This window comes from Equus asinus, chromosome 5, assembly GCF_041296235.1.
Source record: "Equus asinus isolate D_3611 breed Donkey chromosome 5, EquAss-T2T_v2, whole genome shotgun sequence".
Lineage (NCBI taxonomy): Eukaryota > Metazoa > Chordata > Mammalia > Perissodactyla > Equidae > Equus > Equus asinus.
The window spans coordinates 30,599,862-30,618,045 of NC_091794.1; the positions used below are offsets into that span (position 1 = coordinate 30,599,862).

General features: G+C 37.7%; 1 protein-coding gene across 5 annotated transcripts in view; it reads left to right on the forward strand.

Moving 5' to 3' along the window:
* Positions 1-18,184, forward strand: part of FGF12 (fibroblast growth factor 12) — a 502,076-nt gene that overhangs the window by 274,084 nt on the left and 209,808 nt on the right. The window contains exon 2 of one of the 5 annotated variants that reach the window (XM_070509198.1): positions 2,243-2,322. The exons of the other annotated variants lie outside the window; for them this stretch is intronic. Coding sequence (XP_070365299.1) covers positions 2,310-2,322 — 13 coding nt within the window. The 5' untranslated portion in view covers positions 2,243-2,309. The remainder of the gene's footprint in view (positions 1-2,242; positions 2,323-18,184) is intronic. 5 annotated transcript variants of the gene reach the window in all.

Consider the following 18,184-nt stretch of genomic DNA (forward strand, 5'->3'; position numbering starts at 1 on the left):
CCTCAGTTTGCAGATTTGTAAAATGAAGATATTATCTCCAGCATTTGGTCAAGAAATGTGTCTCTGAGGAAGTCCTTTAAGCTGAATTCTGAAAGATGAGGCAGACAAAGAGGGAGGGAAGAATGTTCAAGGCAGAAGAGAGCAACTGGCTTGAAGATTGAGGCGAGAGGGAGTTCTGTCCTTTTGCAGAAGTGGAAGTGTAGCTGGGACAACGAGAGCAAGGGGTGCAGATGACGTGCAAAGCTTGGCAGGGGCTGAGTTGTGCAGGGCCTTGAAAACCCTCAGAAGGAGTTTGTTTTTTTGTCTTTTTTTGAGGAAGATTAGCCCTGAGCTAATTGCTGCCAATCCTCCTCTTTTCGCTGAGGAAGACTGGCCCTGAGCTAAGATCCATGCCCATCTTCCTCTACTTTTATATGTGGGATGCCTACCACAGCATGGCTTGCCAAGCGGTGCCATGTCTGCACTGAGGATCTGAACCGGTGAACCCTGGGCTGCCGAAGCGGAACGTGAGCACTTAACCGCTGTGCCACTGGGCCGGCCCCAGGAGTTTCTATTTTAATCTAGGATCCAAAGAAGAGTCAGAAGTTGGGGGTGATATAATGTGACTTGCATATTTCAATGGACATTCTGGCTTTGGAGAGGAGAGTGAAAGCTAAGGAATCCTAAGTTGGCCAGGGCATCAGTGGGGCCAGCGGTTCTGAGTGTGGTGCAGAGGCCCTGGGGGTGCCTTGAAAACCTTTCAGTGGGTCCACAAGTTCAAAACTATTTTCATAATAATATTTCTTAATAATAATAATAATAATTTACCTTGTTCATTCATTCTATCAGTGTCCAGTGGAGTTTTCCAGAGATTATTGGATCTATCTACAATCATCTGAAAAGGCTATTAAAATTTTCCTCCCTTTTCAACCACATATCTGTGTGAGGCCAGGTTATCTCTGTTTACTTCAATCACAACAACATAGTGCAAGAGATTAAATGCAGAAGCAGCTTTGAGAATCCAGCTGATTTTTATTAAGCCAGACATTAAAGAGATTTGCAAACATGTAAACTGCTTTTTTTTTTTTTTTTTTTTTGGTAAGAAAGACTGGCCCTGAGCTAACATCTGTTGCCAGTCCTCCTCCATTTTGCATGTAGGATGCCACTGCAGCATGACTTGACAAGTGGTGTAGATTCACACCTGGGATCCAAACCCATGAAACCCGGGCTGCCAAAGCAGAGTGCACAAATTTAACCACTATGCCATTCAACTGCTTTTTCACTCATTTTTGTTTGTTTGTTTTGGAAAATATAGTTATATTTCATTAAAACATGCTATTTATATTAGTATTTAGTGGGTTATTTGTTTTTATTTATCTATTTATTTTTTTGGCAAGGAAGATTGGCCCCGAGCTAACATCTGTTGCCAATCTTCCTCTATTTCTTGTACGTGAGATGCCACCACATCATGGCTTGAGGAATGGTGTGTAGGTCCACACTTGGGATCCAAGCCCACAAACCCCAGGCTGCCAAAGCAGAGCATGTGATCTTAACCATGATGCTACTGAGATGGCCCCAATTATTTTAAATAAATAAATATTTGAAAAATTTTGTTGTAATTTCCAAACACAGTAAACATTGAAAATATGAACCACATAAGCAAAAGCTCTTTGGGATATTCAATAATTTTTAGGAGTGTAAAAGGGTCCCGAGACCAAAAATTTTGAGCACCACTGGTCTGGGCTATACATAATGTTGACGTGAAACGTTATGGCAGTGGCCTTGGATATGAAAGGAGTAGGTGGAGGTAGAATGAGCATACCTGATAATAGGTGGATATGAGTCAAGAGAGAGTAAGGTGCTGGATGATTCCTGGCTGAACAATTCACATGTGAGTGGCACCTTTGCCGAGATGGAGGAAATCTGATGGAGAAGCAGGGCTAATATGGGTCAAATAATATAATTCCAAACTGTGAAGCGCTGTAGAATGCTAAGGTGAAAAAATTGGGGAATGGTATTATTTATTGTTTGATAGTTTTACAATATGATGAAGATCGTGACTACCCATCTATTTAAGGCTATCTACTTTTTTCTTGAACTCTCAAGGAAACCTTTTAGAATACTCACCTTCCACTATTGATCTAAGAGTTACTACTTTGCAAGGGCAATCTTAGAAGGGAGAGAAAAATATTAAACAAAGTAAAAAACCTTAATAGTTCTTCTAATCTTTTAAAATTGAAAAACAATATTTGGTATCTAACAGGCTTTCGAACACATTTGACCTGGTTCAGTCCTGCACATGATATGGCTTTTATCTGTGTCGCACTGAGATGGATTTCATAGGTGAGTCGGGGCCAAGTTCACTGGTCTTTGTGTACTCAAGTGACTTTGAAAAGACTAACTTTGTAAAATTCTCCTTATTTGTCTGCCTATTGTTAGTCATTTGATGAGTTTGTGGTATTTATACCTCCCCTGGCTCCCTGCTTCTAACCATACTTCTGGTTAATGTCTCTTAATTGGAGTTTAAATGTCTACAGTCTTTTCTTAATGACTTTTCAGGGCTCGCTAGAGAAGGCCCTAAGGCCTAAAGACCAAACTTGATTCCTTAGAGGAGGAGAATGACATGGGACAAATAGAATCACAAAATGTTAGAGTTTAGAGATTATATAGGCCAGTGGTTCTCAGCCCTAGCTGCAAAATTAAATCAACTGGGAGCTTTTAGAATCTGCTCATGCTACACACCCAGAGAATGTGGTTTTATGTGGCCACTCTGGGGCTCAGACATCCGACATCAGTCATCAGTTTTGTTTGTTTGTTTTTAACGTCCTACGTGATTCTGATGTGCAACCAGTGTTGAGAACCACTGACCTGTTCCAGTCCCATCGTTTCGTACCTTGTGAGCTTAAACAAAAAATACTTATTTTATTCACTAATGCCTTTACAAACACATTCATGATACCTAGAAACTGTGTACACCCGATTTTAATTATAATGATCATCCTTTCCTTTGTCTTATTGTTGAATCTTACAAGTGTTTAATGGCATCCAAAACCTGAGCTGCGTTATGTGATATGTTTGTGTGCCTCATCTTCCTGACTAGCGTGTGAGTTCTTCAGGACAGGACCTCGGCCCTGATCCTCCCTAGATTCTCGGTGCCTAGCATCCTGCCTGTGTCACTGCAGCTCCTCCGTCTCTGTTAACTAACTGAGGAAATGGCATAGTGACTCATTGAGTCTTTCCTTTACAGCAAGCCTCAGAGAAAGAGGGATTCTTAGGTTCGTGTCTCTAGTTCCCATACAGGGATGCTGAGGTCTAGCAAGCCTGGGGCTTCTCAAGTTCACAAGACTAATTCAAAGTAGATTCTGAGTTTGAACTCAGGTTTGTTTTTCCTAGTCTACTTTTCTTTCCACTCCGCCAGCACTAGAAATGAACCTTAGTTTCTTTCTTTGAAAAACAAGAAAACTATATCAAAGGTTATCTAAGGGCCTTTTTAGCTTGAAAAGTCATTAACTACCTCCCCTCCGCCCAGGAGAAATACTCATGACTGGGGACCTGAAATACTCATTTGCTCTTACTTACACAGGAAGTATCAAAACTATTTTCTTAGTGTGCTGTTTAGGATGTTCCTAACTGCATCCCATGTTTTAATTACTTGTATTGTGCTTTTAAACATATCTTTGTTTAAAATATCAGTCTTTATTTCTTTTGGCCCCAATTTAGGCCTGTTCTGTCCCTTCAAGGATTAGGAATTAAATCGTGTGCTGCAGCGTTTTAGACTTTTTTAAACCTAAGGTCGAAGGGGGGATTGAAACGAAGTGTGAAAGAGATTCAGGAGAGAAAAACTCTGAACTTGGATAAGTTATTGTAAAAATAAAAAATAAAAATTTCCAGAAGATATATTTTTTATTGCTACTGGTGACTTAAACATTTTATTTTAATTTTGGGAATTTGAAAGATGACCCAGATCACCTTCATAGTGTCCTAGAATCAGATAATACTCCTCACATAATTAAGAACCAGGGACAAAATTTAAATAAGTACTGAAAGTAGGGATCCATATTCAAAGTGCCTGGTTAGAATAAGTGTTAGATACTCTTTTTAGACAAATAGCTCTAGCTGAGCTGTCCACATAATATCCATCCCATATGCAACATTATGTTGGGGAGAAGACTTTAAGAGAGGACAGCTACTCAAACATCACCTAAAGAGGCTGGAACAGAAAAGATTGGTCAATGTCTGAATAAGTAATAAAAAATGATGGAAAATAAGGAGGATCTCAAATTCAAGGAAACGCAAGTTTCTCACTATGAAGAGAGTAATAGCTGCGTTGGTGTCATGGTTTATTGCTTCAAAAGAGGACTGCAGTGGATTTTTGCAACCAGAGTGTAGTCATGAGGTGAAGGCTAAGTGGCATATGATATGATGGTCCAGGTGCTCAGAATTCTAGGAAAAGAAGTCACATTGATAGAAACCCAGGCTTCTTCTGTAATCCTCTTCACGTGGGATATCCCTCTGAGAGATTGGAGATTTACTTTCCCTTTGGAACAGTAGAGAGGGTTCCTGTTTGCCTCCCTGCTGAGTCTGTCTTTCCCCAACAGGCCTCAGGGCCATTATCCTTTGCAGCTTTTACTCAGGCAAAGTAGTTTGTAGCATCCTGGCTGGGCTGCCTCCACATTCTGCAGCTCTGGATCCTAAGAGGTCTGCCTACTCTTTCCTCTCCACCTACAGGTCGTGCGAAAAGCAGCCCCAAGAAGGAAACTTACTTTGAAATCATGTTTTTCCTAGTGTTTCCGCAAAATTACCTTCTTTGAGATATTCCTTAGCTGCATTTCTGAATTACTACTTGGCTTCTTGAGTTAGAGTTCCATTCATTTTGGTTCTGCTAAGGGGAGCACCATCTTTGTTGGAAACCTGAAGATGGAGGTTCCATGGCCCTCTTGTTACTTTCACCTAAACCACAGTCCTGCCCTTTCTTTCTCATGCTAAGCAACCACATTCACTCTGCAGCTTGTTTCCCTGGAGCTGATGGGTGAAGGCTGGAGAGCAGTAAGCTTCATGCACCTTGGTTCATTGTTTGAATCCAGGCAATGTCTGAAATTTGGATTAAAAACTCTTATTAGAATTGGTACTTTGTTTAAGACTTTGTCTCATGCTATTCCATGTCTGTGCTTGAGGATGAGTATCTATGACATCAGCCTTGGGAGGTCTACCTAGTTGGGGATGTGACTTAAAGTGTTGGTGAGTTTGAACTGGAAAATATCAGAGCTCATTACAATCACCCACCTTATGGAAGATGGAAATGAGACTCTGAAGGGGTAAATTAGGTCATACAACTATGAAAGGCAGAGCAAGCACTGACACTAAGCATAAGCCTATGGCTTACTGCCACACCATAGCTGTCTCCTGTGGGACATTTCCCAATGCTGGTAGCAAAATCTATTCACCTGTTCTTTGTCTTGAGCAATTTAAATGTAGGCAGTTGCTTTTAAATATCTATAGTCAAGTAATATTGCCATGCACCTATCGAATGTCTGTCTATCATGTCCTTGGGAAGGGGTCACAGCAATAATGAGGAAGTCCCCGTTCTTTTCCTGTGGGGCAATACATAAGTAGGCTTTGTTTACTCTAGCCAGATTTGTACTACTGTGTTCCAAGTTGTGGTTTTGCTGTGTTCTTTTGGACAGTTTCTCCTTTAATGGCTATATTTCAAGAAAAATAACAATAATTCCTTAACTTAAAAAAAATTAGCCAAAACCTGTCTTTTAAAAATGCACATGTGGGTTCAAGGCCTGGCTGAGAGCATACTGTTTTATTATACGTATTGTCATCATGAATAGGCTGCACAATCAAGGTTCTTTCTCCACCCCTCCTCACACAGTGCTCTAGCCAACCCCAACCCTGTTGACGTTCAGAGAACATTTACTGTGTCTATCCATTTTCAGTTCCTTTGGTTTATAGTTATTTCCATGGGGGATGCCATTAACCTCCACACTTATCTTTTACTTACCTAGACACAGCCCCTCACTTATCCACTCTGCTGCAGTCCTGCCCATTGTTTGAAGCCTAGCTCAATTCCCATCTCTTCTGCCAGATCTTCTCAGATCCTCCCAGGTGAAATGAATCACCGCCTGCCTAGGCTTCATTTGGCTTTGTCCCTGTATTGTTGTCTGCAGTTCAGTCTGTCTTGTTTTATAATTACTCTACAAGTACCTGTCTCTGCTTTTGGAGGGTGAGTTCCTACAGGAAAAGGACCCTATCATTTCCATGTTCTCTCCATAGTAGGTGGTCAGAAATAACTCATCAAAAGGAAAAGAGTTCTTTTGGTGATTAATGTGCTCATGACATCAGTACTAGTCAGGCTCCAAGGGAATTTCTGTACAAATGTGAAAATGCTGAACAAGAAAAGGAATTAGTATTTAAGGCAAGTATTAATTTCCTTTGGTTTGATGTTAAAATACAAAAAATCATTAATCGATTTTCATTTGATATAAAGCTATTAGAGAAATACTTACAATTCATGTCTTCCTTCCTCCCCAACCCAACACCCAGTTGCTACCCTGTTTCACTCAGTATAAACTTTCCCCTTTCTCAGCAGAGTAATGACTTATAAAGGGGACAGTTTCTATGGGAGTGCTAAAAGAGGGGCTATCTTTATATTAATTTATGTCTTTGCCCCAGAAACTGAAGGGAAGTGGCTGATGTAGCCATTTTGGAAAAGGACACATTTCCATTTTGACTGACTTTGTTTTCTTAACATTGGGTTAATGAGCAATAACCCTCACCATTGATTTCAAATTCCATCGTGTCTGGTCCTTACATTTACAGTTGAGACCAACAAGTCATTTTAGCGTTAAATACCCTCGAGGGAACATATTCACTGTGGTTTCACTTTCCTTGGTGAAGCTCTAAGAGATGGGGGAATACAATATTGATTGGGTCTAATGAAAAAGCTTCTTTCTGTCAACTCTTTATTACCTCATTGGCTTTTCTTCTTTCCTCTTCTCTTACTTTTAAAGCTATTGATAGCAGCATTAAGGAAGTCTTCTGTGTATGCTGCAATCTTCTCTATTTATTTTTTTGCTTGCTTTGAAACCCAGCCTTTTTCTTAGGAAGGTATGAATAAAAGAGGCCTTTGATTCAGTCTAAGGTAACATCGTGTCATAGAAATAACACTGACCTTTTTGACCTTGAGGAAACCCTTTTTCTTCTCTTCAGCTTAGTTTCCTGATTTTTAGAATAAAGGGGTTATATCAGATGTTTTCTGAGAATGCTTTCAGCTTTATCATTTTTGATGTATATTTCTGGTGTTAATACTTATAGAGGATAAGTGGTTAGATTCCAAGATATGTGTATGTAGGATGTAAGAAAATAGCTTCGTGATATGTTTAATGTGAAATCTTAGAAGATTTGACTTATATATTAAATGGAATAGCAAAAAAATTAACAAATATATTTTCATTTAACTGTTCTCTTCTATGTTCTTTATTTGTTCTTAGATCCATTAATTTAATTGAATATAAACTGACTGTAATTCTAATTTTCCCTGTATTATTTTAGTTTCTAGCATTTCACTGCGCAAAGAAAGACATAAGTTTGGACTTCAGCAGTGAAGAGATTTAATAAGGTGGTGGAACCAGATTTTGTTTTAATGGAAAGTACGTTTATTTATTTACTAGTGCAGCTTCAAAGAGAAGATAACAATACAAAACAGACAGGAAAAGGAACTATGTGATATTGAGTGAAAGTTGAAGACTTCTGAATAAGCTAATGTGAAAAATGGTATTTCACGACAGTTTTAAATTAAGCGGTGGAAATAAAGTATACAGAACATAGAAATTGGAATGGTAGTAGAGAGGAAAGTCATGCCTTAATTATCAAGTTTTTAGATACCCCAGACCTTGGGATACACTTTTTGATATGTTTTCCACCAAGACTTCATCAATAAAGGAAGAAAGAAATCAACATTTACTGAATATCAGGTTTGACATACTCTTAGCAGTCATCACATTGATTTCTATTATGGACAGTTGGTGAAATTTAATTCTGCTCATTAGTGGTAAAACTATAAGATTCAGAAAAGAAGAGTACAATTAAAATATTGCCTAAAATGAGTTTTTAGAGTTTCTGTGAGTTTTGTTTATGCGTATCATCCATATCATCTGTTCTCATGGTATTATTGATATTTGACGTTTATCTTCTTTAGTTTTTTACATCTCCTTATCTGTGCAGTATGGTTACAATATACATAAGGGAAATTTAGTTTTATCTTTTGAACCATTGATCTTGTTATTTCACCAAAAATAAGCTTGGCCTGTTCCCTCAAATTGAAGTCTAAGATAAAGTCAATTTTAACCCTTCCTTGAGAAGGGTTCTTTTTGTTTTTGAAGAGAATGTCATTAACAATCAGTAGAGGTTACCTCACCATGTCTCCCAAGTATGAGGAATCTTCAGGGAAACAATTTGGCGGGCTCTTATGGGATTATTTCTCTCTATATAGAAGTGAATTGTCAGTGAAAGTATGATTCTATTGAATCACTGGCTGGTTTTACAGTTTGATTGGAACGTGGCCTAATAAAGTCATTTCTTGAGTTTAGTTCTTATATAGAACATGGTTATTAATCTATTTCATGTTAAAAGACAAAGCCTAGTGTAGTGCTTGACACATAGATGTCACATAAATTTATGTGTTGAATGAATAATCTTATCAATGACATAGGCCCAACAAAACCAGTAAAGACATTTAATTTACTGCTAGTTAGAAAGGTAAATATAAATTATTCTTCCTGGTGGAGAGAGAGAGTCAGTGGGGGGGGGGGGGGCACTCAGTGATGTTCTGTGAGCATCCGTAAGTAGAGTCCTCTTCATATATATGCTATTGATCCTTTGGGAAATCTGAGTTTGTCGAAATTTTCTGGTTCAGCTCTGTCCCACATCTTGGATGAAAAAGGACATGAATAGAATTCAAAGCAAAATTTTAGTCATTAATATTGTAATCATAGAGTCAAAGGGTCATAGGAGACTTTAAAGATCATCTAACTTACTTGATATTTATTCATTTATTCACAATTTCATACAATTATTTGACACACATCCATTGTCTACTTATAATCTAGCACCGTGGTATGGGGCAACAGAAAGACACAGGTCTTTCTTTTAAGGAAGTTGTGGGTTAGTGGGAGGTATGGAACACCAAGAATTTCATGTGTAGTCCAGCTTTCTACTTGAACAGCTTAAGAGTTCTTTAATTATTTGTTTTTTTTCATTTCTTTATCTATGCAGTATGGGTACAGTATACATAGGGAAATTCAGTTTTATCTTTTGAAACATTGACTATGTTATTTCACCAAAAATAAGCTAGACCTGTTTCCTGAATTTGAAGTCTAACACAAAGTCACTTTTAGGATTTATAGCACCTAAAATTGCAAGGCTTATAGAAGATGTGTTGATGATCCTGATTACCTGCCTCTGGACAAGCTCCAGTTTATCAATGTCCACTGTGGAGGATGTTGCTTGGAATCAAACATAATAATCCAGCTTTGGTCTAATAACCCCAGAGTAAAATACTCTCAGTCTAGATTAGAATTTCTGTGAGGACTTTAAGAGGTCACCTTATCCCTCTGCCCAGTAATATTTGGTTGACTGTTTTTGCAACTGCTATTTATAAGGTGCTTTGACGAAAGAACTTTATAATTTCACAGTAGGGACTTTATTTTATTTATATTTTTGGTGAGGAAGATTGTCTCTGAACTAACATCTGTGCCAGTATTCCTCTATTTTGTATGTGGGATGCCACCACAGCATGGCTTGATAAGTGATGTGTAGGTCTGCTCCTGGGATCTGAACCCGTGAACCCCCGGCTGCCAAAGCAGAGTGTGTAAACTTAACCACTATGCCACCAGGCTGGCCCTGGGATTTTATTATTTTTTAATGTTAACTAAACTCTTAGGATTTTCATAAGAAGTTTTTGCCTGCCTTCTAAATTAAGTTTCCATTTGGTCTAGACCTCTTCTGAATAGATCCAGGCACTTTCACAGGTAGATTTCACAGCCTGTAAACTATATGCAATAAGGCCTTATTGTGTTTAATTTTAAGAGTTCTGAGCATATCTTTGTTCACAATTTCACTGTGACAGTCTGTGCACTGATATAATGAAGAGAGATATATTTTACTACTCCCAAGACAGTAGTTCTTTTTGTCCTCCTTGGGCCCACGGAAGCTTCATTCATCATTCAGACATATTTCCCAAGTAAAATCCTCCACCTTCTCCTTTGTGCAGCCACTTACTCTGTAGATACTTTTATCATAATACGCATGACATTTTATTGAAATTGTTTCCTAGAGTTTTGGTTCTTCTGCTAGATTCTGAACTTGTTGACAGCTGGGTCCATGAGAGCAGGGTAATCTTTGTGAGCATTAGTCTTTAATAGAGATAGTCCTGTTTTTTTGGTTGGTTGTTTATCTTTTTATCCTTCTTCTGCTATGGTTTCTCCTTGGATGAGCTCATCTTTATTGACTTCACCTGTCACCTCTATATTTCTGACTCACAGATTGATATCTGAGCTCCCTATCCAAATTTCCAACTACATGCTGGATACCTCCATGTGGTTCCACTGTAACTCAAATGCAACTTGCCTCATCTTCAATTTATTATCGTCCTCTAGATCTCAGTCTGCTTTGCATCTTAAGTTTCCCATCCCAGTGAATGGCACTGCTTATGATACCTAGTATGCACTTAGCAAATATGGGTAGTTTTCTTACATTAACCTTCTTGTCTGCCAAGAAGGGAAAGGGAGCCCCACTTATCTTTGACTCATCTCTTCTTTGTCCTCATATCCAGTCACGTTCCTCATTGATTTGATCTCTACAAAGCTTTAGTCCTTCATTTGTTCATCAGGTACTAACTGAGGACTTTCTGGTGACTATAAGGAATAGTAAGATGAATCAGATACAGTCACTAACATATAAACTGATGATCTTTGTTTCATATCATCTTTTTTCTAGCCCTCCTGTCACTGCCAAGATTTGGGGGCTTGTTGTTACAACCTGGAATGTTGTAAATTCTCCCATCTGGTGTCTCAGCCTCCCTGTTCTTGAATCCTTGATCAGTCTTTACACAGAATTTTTTTTAAAAACGTACTTAATATCATGTTACTTTCCCATGAAAACCTTTGTAAAGTTTCCCAATTGACTACAAAAGCACCTTTAAATGGCCTAAAAATGGCTACAATTCCCTGAGATCTTGTTCCATCAATCTCTTTATCCTCTTTTTAATGCACTGGAGTGCATTTATCCACAGCCCCCACACTCTGAGTGTGGCATTTGAGCCAGGCTAGAGAAGATGAGAAGGATTTCAATAGGAGTAAATGTGGGCAGTAAGCACATGAACAAATGAATAGGGGTGGGAAACTGTATGCCTGCATGTCCCAGCAGTTACTGAGACTCAAAAATACACTGCAGAAAAAGGCTTTCCCCCATCCCTCCATTTTGATATTTCCCATGCAGTTCTCAATCTAAGCAGCCATTCTGAATGGAAGGAAAACTCATGGACATTTGAATGTTTTTCATAAACTAAAGGAACTAAGTCAGTGATTATGAGTGAGCCTATGAGAGAGCTCTTTCTTTATACACCTGGGTTACCACAGCACCTTTCTTGGTTTAGGTTAAATATTTTTAAATTGAAATGAGAAACTTGGAATTTAAGTATAGGTAGCTCTTTTTATTGCCCAGATATTATAGATGGTGATTTTAAACAGACATATAATGTTTGTTTCATCGTTTGTTCCTCGGGTTGAATTTGCTGCTATCATCTAGTTGAATTGTTCCCTATACCAGACACCTTCGCTTTATAACCTCTCATAGAAATAATGCATTTTGTAAGGTGGGTCTTATACTTAATACACTTATAAGAGAATGCCCATATATTAACTTTTTGCATCAGGTAAGGATTTAAAATTCATTTTAACTAGAATCAAAATAAAGTGAAATTGATCTAAAGTTTTGGGTATTTTTTCACTTTGTGAAGTCAATTGAATACTAAGCACTAGGAATGCTTAGTTGCCTTTTTGAAACTTAGGATTAAAAAGGAGGAAGCTGAATGGATATGCTGAAAGGAGAATAGAATGCTGAAGGGATAGCGTTAAAATATATGTATCCAGTTCCCTACCTTCCTCTTGAGGGGCTGCTCAGTCCAGGTGGTCCCAGACCTCAAGGGAGAAGTGTGGAATAGATAGTGTTAAATTAAATCTTTTCACATTTGTTAGCCATTCAATTCTGTATCTTTATAAGATTATCTTCTTTTATTTTTTTCTTGGTTGTCTTTGCTTTTTTCTTATTCTTTGAATTCTTTTTTCAATCATTGGGTATCATAGACATCAATATCAGGAAATAAGTGACAAAGTTTTGACACTGCTTTGTGTTTCTTGAGATACAGCTAAAAGTTTTTGCTCATCCTGTTTTCTTGTTTTTCATATGTTTAATTTTTTAAATTTATTTTCCAAACTTGAGTACTTATTTATTTCACAGTATTTCACAGTCTGGCAACCTAAAGCAAGTTGCTTTCAAAAAGGTGAAATATCTGAAAAATGTAAATACATTTATGATGCCTTTAATTAGAAAACAAATAGTATTAGTGTTTAAATTTTTAATTTTTTCTATACTCCTTCTATCTCCAACTCTTATTCCATTTATTAGTGTGTTGAAATTATGTGTTTGTAAGTCATATGTCTCGCATAATAAATGGAATTCTTTTTAGTGCATGATTTCTAATTGTAGCCCCCACAACTCCTAGTACAATATCTGCATTTCATCATACTTCACTAGCCAAAGACACCCACAAAAAACTAAAATATGTCAATTTCTATAACCACATATTTTAAATAGAATGCAATATAAATCTTGATGCTCTCCAACGTAATAATTCATTTTTTGTAGTTGGGAATCTACTACACTGATTTGAACTGCCTTTGTCTTTGCTTATTTTCATGAATGATTATGTTTTATGTACTTTCAATTATATAAAATAATTAAGAGTAGCTACAGTCCAACTTTAAAGTCATGCCATTTCTGTTTCATTACCCTACTTATTGAAAATAACTATCTTGATAAATTGAAAGAATGAAATAAGACATAAAATAAAATCTATTTTGTAAAAATTTATCAAAGATTAATCAAGCAGAACTTGGCTTTCTGAGTAAGTTTATTAATAAGCCATTTTCTATCTCTAAACCTAAAAAAAAAAGACATCCTTGGATGTCTAATCATCTAACAAAATGGTTAGATATACTTTCAGTTCATTTGAACCTTAAAATTCTAAGCGTCTGAGAAATCCTATCTGGTCTTATACTTGTCACATCTATTCTGTGAAATCACAAAAGGGCCAACTCCATGGTGTCATTCGAGTTCTTCCTTTGTGATATCATCATAAAATATTAACCATCTTCTCTATAGCGCTTTCGCACAGGCAGGCATGCCAGGGCATGTTCTGATTCACTGATTAGAATGGGATCTGATTACGATCCTTGGACTGTAGGGCAGTCATCCCACGTCTGAGACAGGAGCACTATGGCTATTTCTCTACATTCTTTCTCAAACACAGTGCAGATCCCTAGTAACAATTGCCCTTTTTCGTATTCATATAATTGTTATTCATACTATTGTTATAGAATTGTGTTGCCTTGTAAGTAACTACTACAGCCATCTACAGTGTTTAGAGATAAGGGAGCACCAGACAGATTGGTGTCAACCTTATGGAAGACAATGAAATACTTAAAGGTACTAGCCCTATGCCTTTTTTTGCTTTGTCTCCTAGCTTTTGACTCTGATTAAGGTTGTCTCTCCTAGTAGCCTCTTTATTAGGTAGATCAGAAATAGTTTTATTTCTGCCCTTACTCAATTGGTCATTTTCAATTCATGTTCTTTACGCATTTCTTTGTTTCTGTTCTTGCTTTGCTATGTATGTAGAAGGAAAAAAAGAAAAGAGAAAAATTACATAAATTACTGTAATAATGATTATATCAGAGCCTTCCTTTAACTTTCATGTTCACTTTTAGTCTTCTGGATTTCATTGGATGATAGGACTTTATATCTACAATAAATTTAAGAAAATGAGCAAAGTAATTTTTGATAAGATTTGAATGTTGTTTTGGAGGATGAGATGTATAAGCATTGCATCCATGAGTCAGAAATCAGTCAGAACTTATGACAGAGGAAATCTCTGTAGGGAAAAATCAAATAATAAAATAGGACTCAAACAGTAATTGCAACAAACCGTATTTAAGATATGTTCCCAAGAGAAACTGAAGCTAGCCTATAGTATGTGTGTTTGTGTGTGTGTGCATATGCGTGTGTTTACTTACACACTACCAAAAAAAAATGTATGAATAAATGAACTATCAGAAAAAGTATCCAGAACCATGAAACACTCTCATAGCAGTGTGTATTTAAGCTTAAAACCGTAGAATTAGCTCTGGAGAGGGGAAACTGTGTTCATATTCAGGCAGTGCCACTAAGTAGGTATATATGTCATTTATTTAGCCCATATTGAAAGTTCACCATGTGCTAGTAATTGGGCTAAGTAACAGTTAGTTACCTGACCTTTCTGAGCCCCAGTTACCTTAATGTTAACCTAATAAGAGTACTAATGGGTCTTCTAATAGGAGGCCTTTGTTCTGGACTGACTCTGGCCTTCCTCCAGGCTAGTCTTTCTCCATGGAGCAAGGACACCAAGGAGCTGAGGCTTCCAATCTAGCTGGAGCCCAGGCTTCCTCACTCTCTACCACATCTGGGTATCTGGAGCCCTAGAATTCCCTTCGCAACAGCACTAAGCCCCCTACCAGGCTGTGTGGGCCTTTTCCCAGGGTCAGATTGCACTGCAAGGGGTATAACCCTAGGCCTGAAGGGTGACCACGGCTGTTTGCAGGAGACGTGGATGGCGCTTGGACACGTAAGCTCCAGTGTCCACGTGCATCCATATGAAGCCCCTGGCAGTGTTGGTTGGCTGGAGTCAGGGATGGGAAGAGAGAAGTCTGAGCTATGGGCTGGGGGGCACATTCTCTCAGTGCTGCCGCATTTGGCAAAAGTTTGACCCTGGGCTTCTGGGTCACTGGGAAAGTATAATTTTCAAGTAGCAAAACCAAATGTATTTTATTAAACTGTTATCTTGATTTATAAATTTAAATATTGGACATGGTGTGTGTGTCTCCATTTGTTCTTTTGTCTCGGGCCCTACAAGTATTAAGGATGGGTTTGAATAATACCTACCTTAAAAGTGTATTTTATCGAACAAATAGGACATATATATGTTAAAGTATTGGTTAAATTAGAATAAATCTACATAAATTAGGATATGTTATTACTATGTCATAATATAAAAATAAATGATAACAGAAGGAACTCAGCGGTAATGAGATACATGATACTTACATGCAACCCCAGTACATAGGGCTTAGGACATTGTAGCAACTCACTGCCATAGCCACAATGAAATTCATTAAACATGATAAGCCCTTTGGTATTTGAGTCTTTGCATATGCTTCCTGAAAAATCCTGTTTTCTTGCTTCTTACCGGAATCTAGCTAGCTAGCTAGCTATCATCATCTATCTATCATCTATCATCTGTTGCTAGTGTGTAGAGATGAGGACATTATAAAACAGAGAAAGTAAGTGACTTCCCCAAAATGAGAGTGACAGAGTTAGTAATAGAGTCAAGTTCTCTTGACAATTAAGACGGTTCCTTTTTGCTCTTCTAGACTGACTGAGGAGTACACAGGTACCTGGCCTTCCGGTCTATCTGTGCAGATGGTGCTCCGAATGGCAGCCCTGGAGCTTGGCAGTGGAAAACCTGTGGTGACTAAGTGATAAAGCCATTACTCAGTAGATATTCAATGTAGTTTAAGAGAAAAAATTTATATATATTTTTTTCCCAGAATTCTCACATATGTACTGGAAATCTTGAGTGAGAATTACCTGCTATAAAGAGGAGCCACCATATTTGGGAGCTCCTCAACACGTTTGCATCTGAATAAGCAAATTGACATCTGTTCTATCCTTCTTTCCTTCTGTTATAATGAAGTTATTTTTTCTTCTAGCTGAGACCAATCTCCTATGTTCTAAATTTCATCCCCTTCCACCTTCATAGGAAGGATCCTTTACCTTTAACTCCTCTCTCGGATTCTTGTTGTTTTCAATTCAATAAGATTAACTCTTTCTAAAACAATCAGACAGCCTTGCCACAATCCTCAATTGCTTGTCAGGTTCTCAATTTTCTTCTTGTTCATGTTCAAGCTTAAAACCTTCTATATTTACTGTCGACTTTTCTCCACCCCTCCCTCACACCCCCAGTTTTTCTAGTCTGGAGTACATCCTCAACACTAACAGAACCAGTCTTGCCATGATTGCTAATGACCTCCAGCAATTTACTAAATCTAGTGGATATTTTCCAATCCTCACTTACACGACCTCTTGGTAGCACTCAACACTGGTCAATCCCTCCTTTTGAAATACTGTTAACTCTCATTTTTCTGGTTTTTCCTCAATCTTCTTGATTAGCTTATCCTGTTTTACTCCATCTTTAGAGATTCTCAAGGCTCAATCCTGGGTCCTAAACACTCCCAATGTACTCTCATGTTTTCTCAGAAGTCGACTACCACCTCATTTGCATCCTTGGTAAAGACTTCTCTTCTGAGCTTTAAACCTGTATATCCAACTTACACTTAGTGCCTCAAACTGAAAATATCCCAAACTGAATTTGGAGATTTACTCCCAAATCTGTTCCCCTTTTCACGTTTCTCTTCTCAGATAATGGCACCAATATCCATCTTGTTTAAGCCAGAAACCTTGGATTCATCCTTGATATGTTAAGCTAGGTCTGACCACAAAGATTTATCTGGGTTCAAAGACTGGTGAGAATGACCACTTTTAAGATTGCCTTTTCACCCTTTGGTTTACTTTCACACCAGCATATGAACCGTGCAAAGAGCAAGGATACAAGTTAACACATGCAGCTCCCCATTGCCTCCCTAATATCTCGCCAAGGCATTCCGAGCTTGGTGGTCAATATAGCTCACAAGGAGAGAGGGCTTTTCATTAGGTCAGAGAAATATAAACTCTGGGGTTTGTCTTTCATGCATGCTGGGATGTGTATATTATTTTGGGGGGAATATATCAGTTAAGGTTCTACTCTATTTTCTTATAAGAAAACTCTAGCTGTTTCCTAGTTCCATACTTCCACTTTTTATTTTTACTGCCCTTTCTTGAGTCTCCTTCTCTGCCCACATGCAGTTAATAATGAAGTCAAGACAGTTCTACATCTTAAACTACTTTCTGTCTCCAGGACACTCTAATCCAAGTCTGCAGTGTCTTGATTGGTCTACTATTGTTGCTTTCTAACTTATCTCCCTTTTTATCTTTCTATCTAATCTTTCTCTTGCAGTCTACTGGGCTTTTAAAGTATAGGTTAGATTATATCATCTTCATGCTTAAAACTTTTCAATGTCTTTCCATTACTCCTTGCAAAAGTTAAAATTTTAAAACATAAGCATTTCTTCTACAGGTAGGGTTTTTTTTTATAATCCAAAGTGTATAATTATATATATTGGATTAATGCAGTTAGAAAATAATCCATACAAATTATATAATTATGAATTATAAATGCTACACAATTATGATTTATCTGTGTTGATTATTTGTGGTAAGTTAGTAATAGCAAAGGAGGAAAAAATAATTTTATCACTTGGACAAACTGGCTACTTTCTTTGAGCCACTTTGTACTTCGTTTTTTATAGCAATGAACTTTGATATTGCTACAGGAATAGAGAAGAAGACCATGCTAAAAACTGATAAGAAAAGAAAGACTACATAAAGTCAAAGGCTAGGTTTGTATAGTGATGTTTGGGTTTTTACAGCTATATATTTGAAATTCTACACCATTGGCATAGTTGGGAAACGGGTGGCTGGCTAGGTATAGATGGGCCACTGCATCAGTGGTTAATTGATGGGCAAGTGCAATAAAAAGTGTACCCTAAACTGCCCTTTCTATGTATCCCATACATCTTGTGCTTTTCCAATCCAGAGTTTCCTAGGTGACTCTTGCTTTCACACTGCTTCTTCCAACTTGATCTATAATGTTTTGAATGATCTGGTTTCGTCTTGGGCCACGTTCCAAACTCTTAGTCCCTGAACACCAGCCACACTTTCAGTTGTTTAAACT